Source organism: Monodelphis domestica, chromosome 2 (genome assembly GCF_027887165.1).
Source record: "Monodelphis domestica isolate mMonDom1 chromosome 2, mMonDom1.pri, whole genome shotgun sequence".
Classification (NCBI taxonomy): Eukaryota; Metazoa; Chordata; class Mammalia; order Didelphimorphia; family Didelphidae; genus Monodelphis; species Monodelphis domestica.
In genome coordinates this window covers 452,621,535-452,637,894 of record NC_077228.1, presented here as the reverse complement: position 1 = coordinate 452,637,894, position 16,360 = coordinate 452,621,535, and the positions used below count along the sequence as shown (strand labels likewise).

Below are 16,360 nucleotides of genomic sequence, written 5' to 3'. Positions count from 1 at the left end.
GCCCAAAGTTTAAATCCTAGCTCATTCATTAACTTTGTGACCCTGAGCAAGTCATTTAACCTCCAACAATAACAATGTATGTTATCTGTTTCACAGGACTGTTACTAAGAAAGTATTCTCCAAACCCTAAAATGGTCTATAGATAAGAGCTCTTCTTACTAATAAGTTATAGGGATGCCTCCTTGTACTACTTTTAAAAAAGGCTCACTTCTAGTCCCCTGTAAGACTATCTAAATCTTTTTTTTCATTTTCCATTAAATAAACATCTATTTTCTCTCCATTTCACCCCCACTGGAAAAGAAAAAAAGAAAAACAAAATCTTTGTAACAAATAGTTATAGCCAAGCAAAATAAATTCCCCATTGGCTCACATCTGAAAATGTCTGTCTCATTTTGCATCTTTAATCTATCATTACTATATCAGGAAATGTGTAGCTTGCTTCTTCATGGATCCTCTGGAATGGTGGGTAGTCACTGCATTGATCAGAATCTTTCCAAGTAGTTTCTTTTTACTGTATAAATTTCTCCTGGCTCTTTTCACTTCACTCATTATTAGTGCAGGTCTCAGGTTTCTCTAACACTATTCATTGTGTCCTTTCTTATGGCCCAATAGTATTCTAATAAATCTATATGTCATAATTTGCTCAGCCTTCCCCAGTTAATGGTCACCCCTTTAGTTTTTTTATTCTTGGCCACAACAAAAATGATTTTTGTTTTATTTTTTTAAATCTTTTTCTTCCGTTTTAGAATCAACATTAAGTGTTGGTTCCAAGGAAATCGCACAGCTAAAATGTCTAAAGTCAGATGTGAACCCAAGTCTTCCCAACTCCAGGCTTAGTACTTCATCCACTGAGTTACCTCACTGCCCCCAAAATAGCTTTTATAAGTATTTTTTGTAAAATATCCTTTTCCTCTTTCTTTGATCCCTTTGGGGTTAGAGGCTTAATAGTGATATTACTGAATAAAAGTACATACACAGCTTTCTACCTTTGGGGACAGACTGAATTAAACCTCAGAAAGCAGGTAGAAAAGGAATATTGGTAGAGGATCCAGGGATTCCTTTTACAATTGATTTTTAAAAACCAAAAATAAAAAAGAAGATTCTTTCTATCCTTCCTTGTGCTTCTAATCTACCTACAGTAGAAATAGGTGCACCACTAGGGATGAATGACAGACCATCAAATATCTGTTTATTAACAAGGTTGGGTAGGGGGAACCTGTTGGATATCAATGTATCCTGGAAATGGTTGGAAAACATGGAAGTCCATTTGGGAAACAGGCAACATTAAATCTGCTCTGAAAGGCTGGCTTGTTCAGTTTGTTGCTGTGTATAGAATGTTGGAAGTTCAGCAAAGACTTTATGTGAACACTTCTAAGCCCTCTGGCTCTGAAAGGAATTGGCTAAACAGGGCAGACCACCAACAAAAGAACATTGTTCAGCCACTTGTAGGAGACAAAAAAAAAATGGCTTGATTGAGTCCAGTCTTGAGAGCTGTGAACTACATTTTAAGATAGCTCATTGGCACCAATAACTGATTCAAAGTAAAGGAATGGATATTCATTCTCTCCAAGCAATTTTGGTTAATCTGTTAAACACAATCAAATTTATAATTTATACCTCAAGAAAAAGAATGCTCTCATAAAATTCAATGAAATGAAACTAGATCATGCAAGAACTCATTTATTCATTCTCTCCCTTTCTGTAATGCACCTTTCTCTTCTTGGTAATCTTGTAATTCTTTCCACAATGACTTTTACAAAATATTTATACTATTTGTTGAACTGAGTTGTCTACAAGTTTCATTCTCCTTATGCTAAAAAATATTTTGACTATATCAAGCCATTCCCTCTAACAATGATTCATCTCTCTTTTCCAGTGTCAAACTTCTGGAAAGTGTATTCTACCTTCATTCCTTAATCCCTTGAAATCTGGTTTCTTCTTCCACCACTATAATAAAACTATTCTCTTAAAGCTTACCAATGACTTCTATATTGGAAATAATGTTCTTTTCTCAATTAATAATTTAATGAATCTCCTTTAATCTCTAGAGTATTTGGTTATACTGGCAATTCTCTCCTCCTTAAAAATCTTTAGACTTGGCTTTGCCAAGATCAGTGGCTGCCAATGTGTACAGTCAACTCCTGAGAGGTGGGCAGGGCACAGAATTTTTGCAAGAAGTTCATGAATCAATGCAAATTCACAAGTGAGGAATTATAAACCATAAATAAGTTTAATATGTATAGCTATTTTTCAAATATATGTTTCTAAGACAAATCAAATTAATTTTAAAATATTTCTCAATTCATAGTTGACTTTGTAACTTAACAGGTACTAATCTGTGTATCAATAATCATCAACAATTTCTTAAGTACCAATTATGTGCCAGGGACTAGGGATACCCCTGAAAAGAATGAAACAATCCCTTCTCTCAAGAAACTTCCAGAAGTACCAGAGTGCTGGACCTGGAGTAAGGAAGACAACTTCAAAACCTCAGATACTCGAGATTTGTTAGGAATATCAAATGAGTACTAGTAAACTACATAAATTTTAATTATTATTTTACCTTATATTGAGGCAGACAACAAATTATATATATAAATATATATGTACATATATATATATGCAGTATTAATATAAAGAGAATAAGTCCAAGGTAGTCGGGAGGGGGAGGGGGAGAAAGTAGCAGTTAGGAGGATCAGAAAATGCTCCATGTAGAAGGTAATGCTTAAATTGTGTGTTGAAGGAAGAGAATGACTCCATGAGATGGAGGTGAGGAGGGAGTACATTTCAGGAATGGGGGCAGCCAGTGCAAAGATATGGGGATTGGAGATGGACTACTGTGTGTGAGGAACAAAGAAAAGGTCAGTTTGATTGGATCTCAGAGAGCAAGAGGGGAAGTAATTTATAATAAGTCTGAAAAATCACTTTGGGAGCAGTATGGAAAAGAGCAGAAACTTGAAATTGGGAAATGGATTGATTAGGAGGCTGTTTAAGTAATCTAGGTGAAAGATGATTGGCATGGACTAAGATGGTGGCTCTAAGAGCAGAAAGAAAGAACCAGATGCAAGAAATGTTGTCAAAGTAAAAGTGGTAAGATTTGTCGACTGGTTTGATTTGTAGGAGTGAGATAGAGTGAAGAGTCAAAGATGAGGTCAAAATTATGAACCATGGAGAATGAGTGATAGAAATAAAGATATTTGGAAGAGGGATAGATTGGGGGGTCTGTTTGTGACATTAAGATGTCTCTGAGTTAAAGATGGCTTAAGAGTATCCATTATGAAAGATCCAATATTTATTTGATTATTTGAGAATAAAGCTTGGGGAGAGACTGATGCTGTATAGAGAGAGATGATAATTAAATCTATAAGAAACCAATGTGATGACTAAGAAAGAGGACAGTAGAATGATCCTTGGCATATATCCTTTTTGGGTATATTATCTGAATGCCAACTAGCAAAGGAGACTGAGAAGAATCACTAAGACATTTAGGAGGAGAATCAAGAGAGAGTAATGTTGCAAAAGGAGTGGATAGGTGGCACAGTGGATAGAGTGCTGAAATCAGGAGGACCTGGGTTTAATTCTGGCTTCACATACTTACTAGTTGCGTGACTGGGCAAGTCACTTAACCCTATTTATTTTCTCATCTGTAAAATGAGTTGGAGAAGTGAATGGAAAACCACTAGTATCTTTGCCAAGAAAATTCCAAATGTGAGTCAAGTAGGGTCAGACATGCCTAGAACAACTGACTCAACAAAATGTTACAGAAACCCAGAGAGAAAATGCTGTCCAGGAGAAGAAGAGCTAAATGCCACAGCTAGGTTGAGAAGGATAAGGACTAAGAAAAGATCATCATATGTCAATCAAGAGATCACTAGATCATTTGGAGAAAGAAGTTTTAGTGGAGTGATGAGGTGAGAAACTGGGGCTTCTGCAAAGGGCTAAGTAAGTAATAGAGAAGAAATAGATTCAATAAACATAGGCAACCATGGGGACAGGTAGGTGGATTGAGAGCCAAGCTTGGAGGCAGGAAGTCCTGGGGTTCAAATTTGACCTCAGACACTTTCTAGCTGTATGAAACTGAGCAAGTCACTTAACCCCCATTGCCTAGCCCTTACTGCTCTTCTGCCTTGGAACCAATACACAATATTGATTGTAAGACAGAAGGTATGGGTTTAAAAATATATAGATATATGTATGTATATATATAAGCACCTTTTTTCTAGGAATTTGGCTGAGAAAGGGAGAATATAGGAAGGTAATCTTAAGGAGGGGAGCAATGTCTAGTGAACTACAAGCATAAGGGAAAAGAATGCTCCAAAACTTTTTACATTAAGGGGTTATCATACTCAGAGGAGTTAGGGGCCAATGGTCTCAGCATCCCTCTTCCGGGTGTCCTCCTACTAATGTGTTTGCCCCTTTTTTCCCATCCCCAAGGCATTTCCCAAAGTTTTAGCCTTAGAATTCTGATTGATCTCTTCATATTTTCCTTTGACAATCTCACTTAACCCATGACTTGAGATGTAATTTTATGAAAAATTATTATTTATTTTTATAGTAAGTACATAATAAATGCTTATTGATTCATTGATCAACCTTAGTTAAGGATTTCATTACCTCTCACCCCACAATTAACCTTCCCATTAGCCTCTTTGCTTCCAATTTGATTATCTCACTGTCAGATCAGTCTTCATGCCATGCCCCATCTCACTGGCATCCCAATGCTCACCAAATGACAGATAAGTAAAAATCATCACAACCTCATAGTAACATGATGAAATCCAAGACTTTCTTTGAAGTTGCCCAGAAATGTCAACTTGGAATCATTCTTCATTTAGGAAAGAATGGTCAAAATGGGTGCCAAGTTCTTTTGTTCTTTGTTTCACGTTCGATCTTTGGTCTGATTCTGATGTTTCATCAAAAGTTAGGTTACTCCAAAGAACCTGAACTTTAATACTCCCCAAATGTTTTAACCATAATCCAAACTGCACACAAAACTAGGCTATGATTTATGAGATGAAATTGTACTGTTTTTAATTGTTTTTGAAGTTATTTTGTTGCTACATGTGGTTATATGTTTAATAAGCCACTTTGATGTACTATCATAAAAAATGTGCCTTGGAATAGCATTCACAGCATCACAGAAGATCTATGATGGAAGCCAACTAGTCCAACTATACCCAACCAAAAGAATTCTTTCTTCAACATACTAGACAAGTGGCTATTCAACCTTTTCCTGAAGACCTTTAAAGAAGAAAACACAACCCTCTGAGACAGCTCATTTTACTTGTATAGATCTAAATACAGGAATTTTCCTTTTTTTCTCTGTCTGGGCCTGATTTCATTGATGTAGGGAACCCCTGGTTAGGAAAGTACCTCTACCAGTGCATGTAAGTAGCTATTTTACAACTTAGAGCCTGTGGGAGTTACCTAGGACACTAAGAAGTAAGTGATTTTGCCCCATGGTTACATAGCTAATAAAAGTCAGGAGACATTTAAATAAAGGACATTCTTTTCCAAGTCCAGTACTATTTCATGTGGATTCAATTTGTCTTTTTTACAACTTCTGCCTATTGTTTGGTGTTCCACTCTCTGGGGCCAAATAAAACACATTTAAACTATCTTCTATACGATAGTACTCCAAATACAGGGAGACAAATAGCTACCATGCCCCCCTGGATCTTTCCTTATTCAGACTAATAGGAAACTCCTAGTTTCCTTCAATTGATCCTCATATGGCTTTTCTCCAATTTTGTTGACCTCCTCTAGATCCTCTCCAGGTTACCAATATCCTTATGAAATATGGTACCCAGATATGGCTTGACCAAGGCACAGCACTGCAGAATTATCGTTTCTTTATTCCTGGAAATTGATCCTTTCTTAATGTAGCCCCAGAGCAAATTAGCCTTTTTGGCTTCCATATCATGTTATTGACTCACAATAGAGTCTGCAGTATGTCAAAACACCCAGATCTTTTTCAGATAAACTGCTATGTGACTATGACGTTCTGTCTAAACATGTCTCCCCCACTGTGTACTTGTGAAGTTAATATTTCATCCCCAAGTTGAAGACTTTACAGGTTTCCCTATTAAATTTCATTATGTTAGATACAATCACATGCTCTATCCCTTCAAGATTTGGGTTCCTAATTTTGTCATCCAGCATGTAAGTGATCCCTCCCCAGTCTGAGGTCGACAAGTCATTAGCTGCAATGATAAAGAACGTGGTGCCAAGCTCAGATCTCTGGGGTCTCAGTTGAGACCTACTTTCCAGGCTGATGTTGAATTATTAACAGTTACTCTTTAAGTACAGCCCTTCAGTCAGTTCTGAAACTAATTGTCTTGTAGTCTGCCTCACATCTCATCATATTTTTCGTGAGAATAGTATGAGATACTTTAGCTAATGTTTTATAAGAATCTATGTAAGAGACAAGATATCTATAGTGTTCCCCTGACTTCTCAGGGCATTAATTGAGTCAGAAAAGGAAATAAGGTAAATCCAGTGTAAGCTTCAGTAACTTTTTGCAATCAGTGCTTCCTTTGCTAGATGTCCACTGACAATCTCATTCTAAAATTCTACCAACTTGATCAATGACACACGTAAAACCCAGTGGAATTGCTCATTGGCCTATGGGGGTGGGGGGGGAAGAATATGATTCATGTAACCATGGAAAAATACTCTAAATTAATTAATTAAATAAATTTTTTCAATTCAAAAAATAAAAATAAAATTCTACCAAAAATCAAGGTAAAGTTCACCAACGTTACCCCCATCATTTTCTGATGTCTAGATAACCAATAAAACAATAAACCAGTCCTTGATCTAGAGCATTTGCCAACTGGTTATCCTATGCTGGTTTGAGATCTCTCCAGCACTTTCTTGTTCATGTGAAATTGTTAAGTTTACAAAGTTCTTTATACATATTTATCTCACTTGAACTTCATAATAGCTATTATTATTCCCATTTTACTATGGAAAAAACTGAAGCAGAAACAAATTAAATGACTTCCCTATGGTCATACAGCTAAAAAGCCTCAGAAGGCAGTCTAGAACTCTCTTCTCTATTTGGAAAACAAAGATAGGGAGTGGTGGAGTTGTTCAATGGATTAAAAGCTAAAACTAGAGATAGGAGAGCTTGAGTTCAAATCTGACCTCAGACACTTTCTTGCTGTGTGACCATGGACAAGCCACTTAGCCCCAGTTGTCTAGCCCTTACCACTCTTTTGCCTTGGAACCAGTACACTTATTGATTCTTTGGATGAAGTAAGGGTTTGGCTTTATTTTTTAAAGAGGATAATAATTTCCTGTCTTTGTTATTGTGGTGCTTGTTCTGTGCTATCCAGTTTTTCAGATATAATTGATAACAATTGAATGATCACATTCACTAGTGTATGTTCCATCTAGCCAAGGTGATTCATACTCCTCAGGGCAAGTAGGTACACTTTTACTCTCTCCTTATTTATCTTTGTTTTGGTTTAATTGTTAGCCATTTATTTACACTTATGTACAAAATGGCTTGCCCTACAATTCTTTATATAACCAGGTCTTCTAGTGCTGTGGGATTAAACTCAAAAAGAAATGGATCCCTGTGTATGTCATATATTGACTTAGAAAATCACTAATTAACAGCTTTAACATATATTTTTATTTATTTTGTTAAACATTAGTCAATTGCACTTTTTTCAAGCCTTTACCCTCCATCTTAGAATCAGTACTGTTTATTGGTTCCAAGGCAGAAGAGCAATAAAGGCTAGGTAATGGGGGGAGGAGGGGTAGTTGTTAGTGACTTGCCCAAGGTCACACAGCCAGGAAGTGTCTGAGATCATATTTGAACCCAACTCCTCCCATCTCCAGGCTTGGCTCTCTATTCACTGAGCCACTGAGCTTCCCCAAGTCAATCACATTTTAATCTGGTTTAGGTTGTACCTGAGAGTCTCACTTACTAGTCTTGGTGCATCTCAAGTGATTGGATTCATATAACATTGATCTTTGGATAACTTTTGATGAATGCAGCTATTGTGTAAAGCAATGCACATCTATTTGGACTTGCTACATAATGTCCAGGAATAATGATCACTGACATTTATATGGAGGAGTGTGCTGGAAAATGTCTAACAACCATACTCTCCCCAAAAAGCATGCATGACACACTTTTAAGCTTCATCTGCATTATTAACACTTACCCCCATCATTTTCTGATGTCTAGATAACCAATAAAACAATAAACCAATCCTTGATCTAGAGCATTTGCCAACTGGTTCTCCTAAGCTGGTTTGAGATCTCTCCAGCACTTTCTTGTTTATGTGAAACTGTTAAGTTTACAAAGTTCTTTATATATATTTTATCTCAGTTGAACTTCATAATAGCTGTTATTATTCCCATTTTACTGTTGAAAAAACTGAAATGGAGACAAATTAAGTGACTTTCCCATGCTCATACAGCTAAAAAGTCTCAGAAGGCAGTCTAGAACTCATCTTTCTCAGAGCCTTAAAGAGGTGGGTAACCAGTCAAAAAAAAAAATTCAATGCATTATGTTGCCTCTTAGTCAAGGTCTTCAAACAGAAGCTGAATGAGCCACTTGTTAGGGATGCTCTAGAGGGGATTCTTAGCTGGGAACAGGTTGGACTCAATGGCTTTTAAGTCTCCACTCAGTTCTGAGGACCCGTGATTCTATTACTTGTATCTTCAAAGTCAACACAATTCTAGCCCAATTCATTCTGTCAGCCCCTACTTGAAAATTTGTTTTCTTGGTACACAGTATTACTTAACAAGCCATTCTGTAAGTCACCCACCTTTCAAACTGAAATGTCTTATTAAATAGAGGGTGACCAGGACGATTGCATCTCACCAGGACTGTTTCCTAAAAGAAAAGAACATTTAAAATAAAAGGTAAGAACCTATTAGGAATATAGCTATGGAACAGTGGGGGGAAATATATATATATATATATGAAGTTCAAAATACATTAGGGGAGAGACAACTAGGTGGTTCAGTGGATAGAGAGCCAGTCCTGGAGTTAGAGATGGTTCTGAGTTCAAATATGCCCTCAAACATTTCCCAACTGTATGACACTTGACAAGTCACTTAACCCTATTTGCCTAGCCCTTACCTTTCTTCTGCCTTGGAAGAGACACTTAGTATCAATTTTAAGGCAGAAAGTAAGAATTTTTTAAAATATATTTAGGGACCTACTAAAATGTATGAGGAAAATGGGTTGAATAGCCCAAATTTTTAATCTTAACAGTACTAACAGTTTCAAAGAAAAGGGTAAAGCTTAAATGGTGGACACCCTGGGATGAGGATCATTTTTATTTACATAAGTTTTAACATTTACTTCCCCACTGTATTGTTTACATAAATTATTTACATAAGTTTAAAATAATGGGTGGAATCTTGGGTACTATTTTTATTTATTGTTATTTAGTCATTTCAGTGACATCTGACTCTTGACTCCATTTGGGGTTTTCATGGTAGAGATACTGCAGTAGTTTGCCATTTCCTTCTCCAGCTCATTTTATAGATGAGGAAAATAAGACAAGCAGGATTAAATGACTTGCCCAGGGTCATATGGTAAGTACCTGAGAACAGATTTGAACTCAGTTCCTCCTGACTCCAAATCTGGCACTATTTCCATTGTGCCGCCTTAATCTATATTCAGTTATACACAGAGACTGATACACTGTGGTACAATCAAATGTAATGGACTTCTCCATTAGTGGCAATGCAGTGATCCTGAACAACTTGGAGGGATCTACAAGAAAGAACACTATCCACATTCAGAGGAAAAACTGTGGGAGTAGAAACATAGAAGAAAAACAACTGCTTGAATACATGGGTCGAGGGGATAGGGCTGGGGATGTAGACTCCAAACGATCACCCTAGTGCAAATATCAATAATATGGAAGTGGGTCTTGATCAATGATACATGTAAAACCCAAAGGAATTGTGCATCGGCTCTGGGAGGGGGGTTGAGGGAGAACTGGGAAAGAACATGAATCTTGTAACCATAGAAAATTTTTCTAAATTAATTAATTAATTGAATTGTTAATATTATTAATTGATTAATTAATTAGAAGCCTTCCCAATAAGATCAGGAGTGAAACAAGGATGCCCATCATCACCTTTATTATTTAACATTGTACTAGACACAGTAGCAGTAGCAATTAGAGAAGAAAAAGAAATTGAAGGTATTAAAATAGGCAATGAGGAGACCAAGCTTGATTCACTGTTTGCAGATGATATGATGATCTACTTAAAGAATGCTAGAGAATCAACCAAAAAACTACTGGAAATAATCAACAATTTTAGCAAAGTTGCAGGATACAAAATAAACCCATACAAATCATCAGCATTTCTACATACTTCCATATATTTCTATATACTTTTATTTAATTATTAATCAAATAAAAACTTCAAAAAGAATAAAAAATAAATCTATGTTCAATTTTTGATCTATCAAAGCTAAAATCACTCTAAAACATTTTGGGACACCCTCTCAGTATAGAAAGAAGATTAAACCTCCTTCAAATGTTATTCTTTTCTTCAACAGTGCTGCTTTTGGGGAGTAGAGGCATAAGGAATCTTCAGTAAGAGATGCACTGTGGTTTACCTCCAATAAGGTGGGGTGAAAAGGAAATCTACTGAATGGAATGTGTAGCAAAACACAGTCTAAAGGAAAAACATTTTGGGGAAGAGTCACATAGTTTAAAAAAATTTTAATGACAATAGCGATTAGTGCAAAAGTGAACATTTTATTTTTGTAAACATTCATTGAGAAATGCTAGAACACTGCCTTCAAATATATCAACTCCTAAATGTCAAATAAATTGACCAGAATTTTTTTAGAAAAACAAATATTTGGGATTCAACATCTGCCCACATTCCAATGTTTCTGCTTTCCACTGTTGTGAGAAGCCCCACCTACTCACTCACCACCAAAGTCCTTCTCAACATCTCTCACATCTGTCTCCATGCCACTCATTGCCAGCATCCTAATTCTGGTCCTTACCATCTCCCATCAGAACTATTGCAACAATCTCCTTCTTGGTCTCTAGTCTCTCCCCTCTCGAATCTATTTTTTCTACATCCAGAATAAAAGAATTTTCCCAAGTTACTCAGCTGACCAGGTCATTTCTCTGCTCCAAAACATCGATGGTTCTCTCCTGTCTATGTTATAAAATACAACTCTACCCAATGGCCTCTAAAGTCCCTTTTTCAATCTACCTCCATTCCATGTAACCCACCCCCCCACTTCACACATTTTCATGTTCTAGTTAAACTGGACAACAAGAATTCTGCCATTTTTTTCTCATTCTTTATCTTTTACCTTGCTGAATTGGTGCAGATGCCTACTGTGCATTGTCTCCTTAGCTCCACTTTTTAGAATCCTTCTCTTCTTTCAAAACTCAGCTCAGGTGCTATCGCTGCCATAGCACCTTCGAACGTTTCCCCCACCTCTCAGTTTGATGGTTTTACCTAGAGTTGGATCTAGAAATAATAAACCATCTTTCTTCTTATTGTCATTGAGGTTCAGTTACTTCCGGCATCTCTCACTCTTGGTGACTCCTTTTGGAGTTTTCTTGGCAAAGATCCTGGAGTGGTTGGCCATTTCCATGAGGACTGAAGTGAACAGGTTAAGTGACTTGCCCAGGGCCACAAAGCTAGAAAGTGTCTCAGAACAGATTTGGATTCAGGAAGATGGATCTTTGGACTCCAAGCCTGGCACACTATCCATTGTTCCACCAGCTGCTCCAACCATTCTTGGTCTCTTCATTTCTCCAAAGAGCACTTTGGCATCATCCCTCCTTTCCCCCCATAATACTTTATTAGACTCCTCTAAATACATCTATATGTATCCTCTCCAGTATCTACCAAGCTGGTAACCTGAGACAAGTCAATGCTTCTCTGGGCTTCAGGTTCCTTCTTTAGATGCTTCCAGAGAAAAGGGCGCCATGTCCTTTTGGAAAATCTTTGAGTTCCCAGTACCTAAAGTGTTTTCCGCATAGTGGGCATTTCATGAATGTGTACTGAATTGTTGTTGTCTTGGGAGTCAGCCTAAAAGGGCAAAATCATGGAGGCAGCTAGCTAGCTCAATGGATAGAGAATCTGGCCTCAAGACAGGAGGTCTTGGGTTCAAATTTGACCTCAGATACTCCTTACCTGTGTGTCCCTGGGGAAATCACTTAACTCCCATTGCCTAGCCCCTTATCACTCTTCTGGCATAGAACCAATTCATAGTATGAATTCTAAGATGGAAATTTAGGGTTTTTTTTAAAAGGACTAAGAATCATGAATTTGGAGCACCTCTGCTCCAACAACAATATTTATATAATGTTTAAAGGTTTGCAAAATGCTTTACATGTTATCTTATTTGATCTCACCAACCCTGTGAGGTGATTGCTGGTGGATAGAATGTCAGGGTGAGAGTCAGGAATATTGAAGTTCAAATCCAGCCTCAGACAATTACTAGCTGTGTGACCTTGGGCAAGTCACTTAACCTCTTCAGTTTTCTCTAACATAAAATAGAAATAATAATAGCTCCTACCTCTCAGAACTATTTTATCAAAGATAAAATAAGAACTGCAAAGTACCTGATACATAGTAAGCACTAGATGAATGTTAGTTATTATTTTACATATGGGGAAATTGAGACTGAAGAGTTAAATGACTTGCCCAGAGTCATATAAATAGTGTTTGAGGCAGGGTTTTGAACCCTAGTCTTGCTAAGTCAAGTCTAATACCCTATCTACTCTGAAAAAAATTTTTGTTTTGTTTTTTTCTCTTGTTTGCTGATGCCTTAAATTCCTTTAATGAGGAATTACTATGATACATATAACATGATTCATATAATTTGTTAAAATTCAAATGCCAGGGCAATTAAAAAAATTTAAATTCTTTCTTTTTTTTAAATTCTTACTTTCTGTTTTAGTAATAACTCTAAGACTGACTGTCCAGAGCTAGTCAAACAGGGTTAAGTGACTTGCCCAGGGTCACACAGCTAGGAAATATCTAAGACCAGATTTGAACCCAAATCCTCCTGATTCTAGACCTGGCATTCTATCTACTGTGCCGGTTAACTGCCTAGACAACATTCTCTTGTGGCAGAGTTTTGGGTAATGTGTAATCAACCAATCGATGAGTATAAATAATTAACAGAAAGACCCTTTGGTATAAGTGACTTAGACATTTCTATAGGAAAGAAAGACTAGCTTGGGATGTGAAAAAAGTAAATTTCTCAAGACTTTGTCTTCCAAGACTTAGCCCAGTTTATTTCTAGACAGGATGGAGTAGCCATAAAGAAGGCAAATGAGGTCCATCTGTTCACAGAGGTGCAATACAAGTCACTCTTTTTCAGAGTTTAAAAGGATATGTGTGTGTACAAATATACATATATATGTGTGTGTGTGTGTGTACATATATATATATATATATATATATATATTTTGAGAGAGAGAGAGAGAGAGAGCTGACTTCCTTTAGAGGAGCTTCATTCCCAAGAAATTTAATAATTGAGGGACAAAATAGCACATGAGCAAAGTCCTCTGAGATCATAATATCCTCTGTCAAAACGGTCTTTGTGATTTGGGGCAAATTATTTGACTTCCCTAAGCCTCAGTTTCCTCATCTGTAAAATGAAAGAAATTGGCCTCTAAGGGTTCCTTTTAGCTCTAGATCTATGATCCTAAATTATTTTCTAATAGTTAGTTACCTGACATGCAAAGAGAAGAATAAAACCACATAGTAATAAAAAATCATATTCTAACATAGTTACAAGGATAGATCCCAACATTTCTGGCTCCCAGGCCTGGACACTTAACCACTAACCCCGTACTCCCTCCCTGTGGCATATTTTCATTTTAATGGTCTCCTGATTGTGGTAGTATTTCTTTAAAAAGAAGCCAAAATGTAATCCCAATGCTTTGGCATGAGTTACATAGGAATTCAAACCCAAAAATGTCCAACTGCTGTCATCAGATTCCTGGGCTTTAACAATAAAGAAAAACACATTTTAAATGCTAAAAATCATACTGTCTCACCCAAAAGCTCAAGAGACATCATATTCAGAACACTGAGAAAAAACAGTTTGTTTGTTTGGTTTTTAAGTCTGATTCCAAAAAGTTCTCGTGGCTTTTTGGAATCTTATTCTATTTATGAGCATTTCTACAGGACTTCAGAGTATTTGAAATGACTCAAGGAGTGCAAGGATTTTTAAAAGCAGCACGCAAAAAAACTTTTCAAAAAGTCTATTTTTAATGAACTCCCTAATAAAAATCTAATTGCAACAACTTCTCTGCCTTGTGACATCAAGGCATGGCATGATGGGAAGAAAAGATGGGCTGGTTACATAGTAAAGGAGAGGAATGACAAGTGGACAGCCAGAATTCTCCTGGTATTCTTGACATATCAGAATTAAGTTAAAAAAAGGTCTCGATATATTGGATGGATCTCTTATGTGGGTCTTATTAGAGAACAGTAATAAAAGTAACACAAGAGAGGCAATCGTGGATCAGTTCCAATAAGTATCATTAGAGAAAGCTTGGCAATCAATGAGATCATAGATCCATTATGAGTTTTTGAGTGTATAGAAATGAGGACCCAGGATCCTGTTCTTTCTCTTTTCAAATTAGTGACTACTCTAATATCTTCCCTCTCCAAACTAAAATCTCTCACTTTCCATGAGATCCTTCTATTTTGAACAAAAATTAATAAATCCTTGTCAGTCCTAAAGACATAAGTACCTTACTGGGAGAAAGCAAAGCAAAGAACCATAATATAAAATCATTAATAAATATCTATGCAAAAAATCAATAAAATCCTAGGAGAAAAAAGACTAGAATAATTATCAATTATCCATCTGCCTTTTACTGACAAAATTACAGCAATGTAAGGGTTGTCCATTATAAAACCAGTAAAATAATCATACTGATTCAATATACTTTTAACAAAAAATAACATTCATTGATGCTAAAGCCTTATGAAGTATAGGTATTTGAATGGGCCGTTTTTTTAATATGATAGTATATACTAACAGCCAAAAGCTAGCATTATTTGTAATGGGAAAACACTAACTTTTCTAATAAAAACAGGTCTAAAACAAATATTCTTACTCTCATCCCTACATAATTCTAGAAATGCTGGTGCAAAGATTCAAGTCTTTGATAAAGAGGAGGCAAAGTTATCCCCATTGTTGAAGATACAAAACCCCAATGAACTAGTAAAGAAACTGAGGAAATGTTTTGCCTTCAGTAAAGTAGCAGATTATAAAGAAAATATCTATAAATTGTCATTCCTATACACTCAATAACTCAAATGGATCTATGATCTCATTGACTGCCAAGCTTTCTCTAATGATGTTTATTGGAACTGACCCACGATTGCCCCTCCTGTATTACATTTATCACAATCCTCCAAAAAGATCCACATAATGAATCCATCCAATGTATTGAGACCTTTTTTAACTTTCTCCTTACATCTCAAAAATATCAGAACTCTGGCTGTCCACCTGCCATTCCTTCCCTTTACTATGTTACCAGCCCACCTTTTCTTCCCATTGTGCAATGCCTTGATGATTTTTTTTGTACTCCGGTTCTTCAAAGTTCCTTATCAGTTATAAATTGCAGCTTCTTCAAACCAACTGTGTGTTTTTCCATCATCCTTTGTGTGATAGTTTTAATTGTTTGAGATTGTTGTGTTTCATGTCCTAAATCGAGTAGAATGTTGGTATTATTCTTAGGAGCTTTATGGCCATCAAAGGGTCTCTAGAATTTCCCAAAAACAATCCAGCAGGCTCTCCTGTTCCTATTCAGTTCTCACAAATTCTTTGTCCATTTGAATTGTGTACAAGACATACATACTGATGGACAAACTTTATAGGTTTATCATCCAAATAGATATTTTAATCTGAGCAATAAATACTCTTCATCCACTCAGAATTTTCTATGTAGATATTAAATTCAATAAACATTTATTAAGCACCTACCATGTGCTTGCTAAGTTCAGAGGTTACCAAAAGAAGCAAAAACAGTTACTGCCCTCAAAGAGCTTACCATCTAATGGGGGCCAAACTATTGGTGATTATAGATCACTTTCAGGAGGCTCTAAAATATTTTAGGAGTTTCTATCTAATTTATAGCTGAACCCTCCTGTATGTGTTGGGTCCCCATCAAAGGGTGAATTCCTTGGGATCAGGGTTTTGTTTTTTGCTTTCTACCTATATCCCTCTCACTAATCATAGTATTTTACATATAGTGAAAACTTAATGAATGTTTTTTCCCATTCATCTTTTATATCAAGGATGTGCTAGCTGTTAAAATACCCTAAGCCAATCAGAAATTCTCAAGAAATTGAAGAAGAGAGATCAATC

General features: G+C 36.3%; 1 protein-coding gene across 1 annotated transcript in view; it reads right to left on the bottom strand.

Annotated features, from left to right (window-relative positions):
- The window catches only part of KIF25 (kinesin family member 25), a 134,388-nt gene that overhangs the window by 43,885 nt on the left and 74,143 nt on the right, over positions 1-16,360 (bottom strand). The window contains exon 8 of the mRNA XM_007484911.3: positions 8,790-8,857. Within this exon, the coding sequence (XP_007484973.2) occupies positions 8,790-8,857 (68 nt within the window). The remainder of the gene's footprint in view (positions 1-8,789; positions 8,858-16,360) is intronic.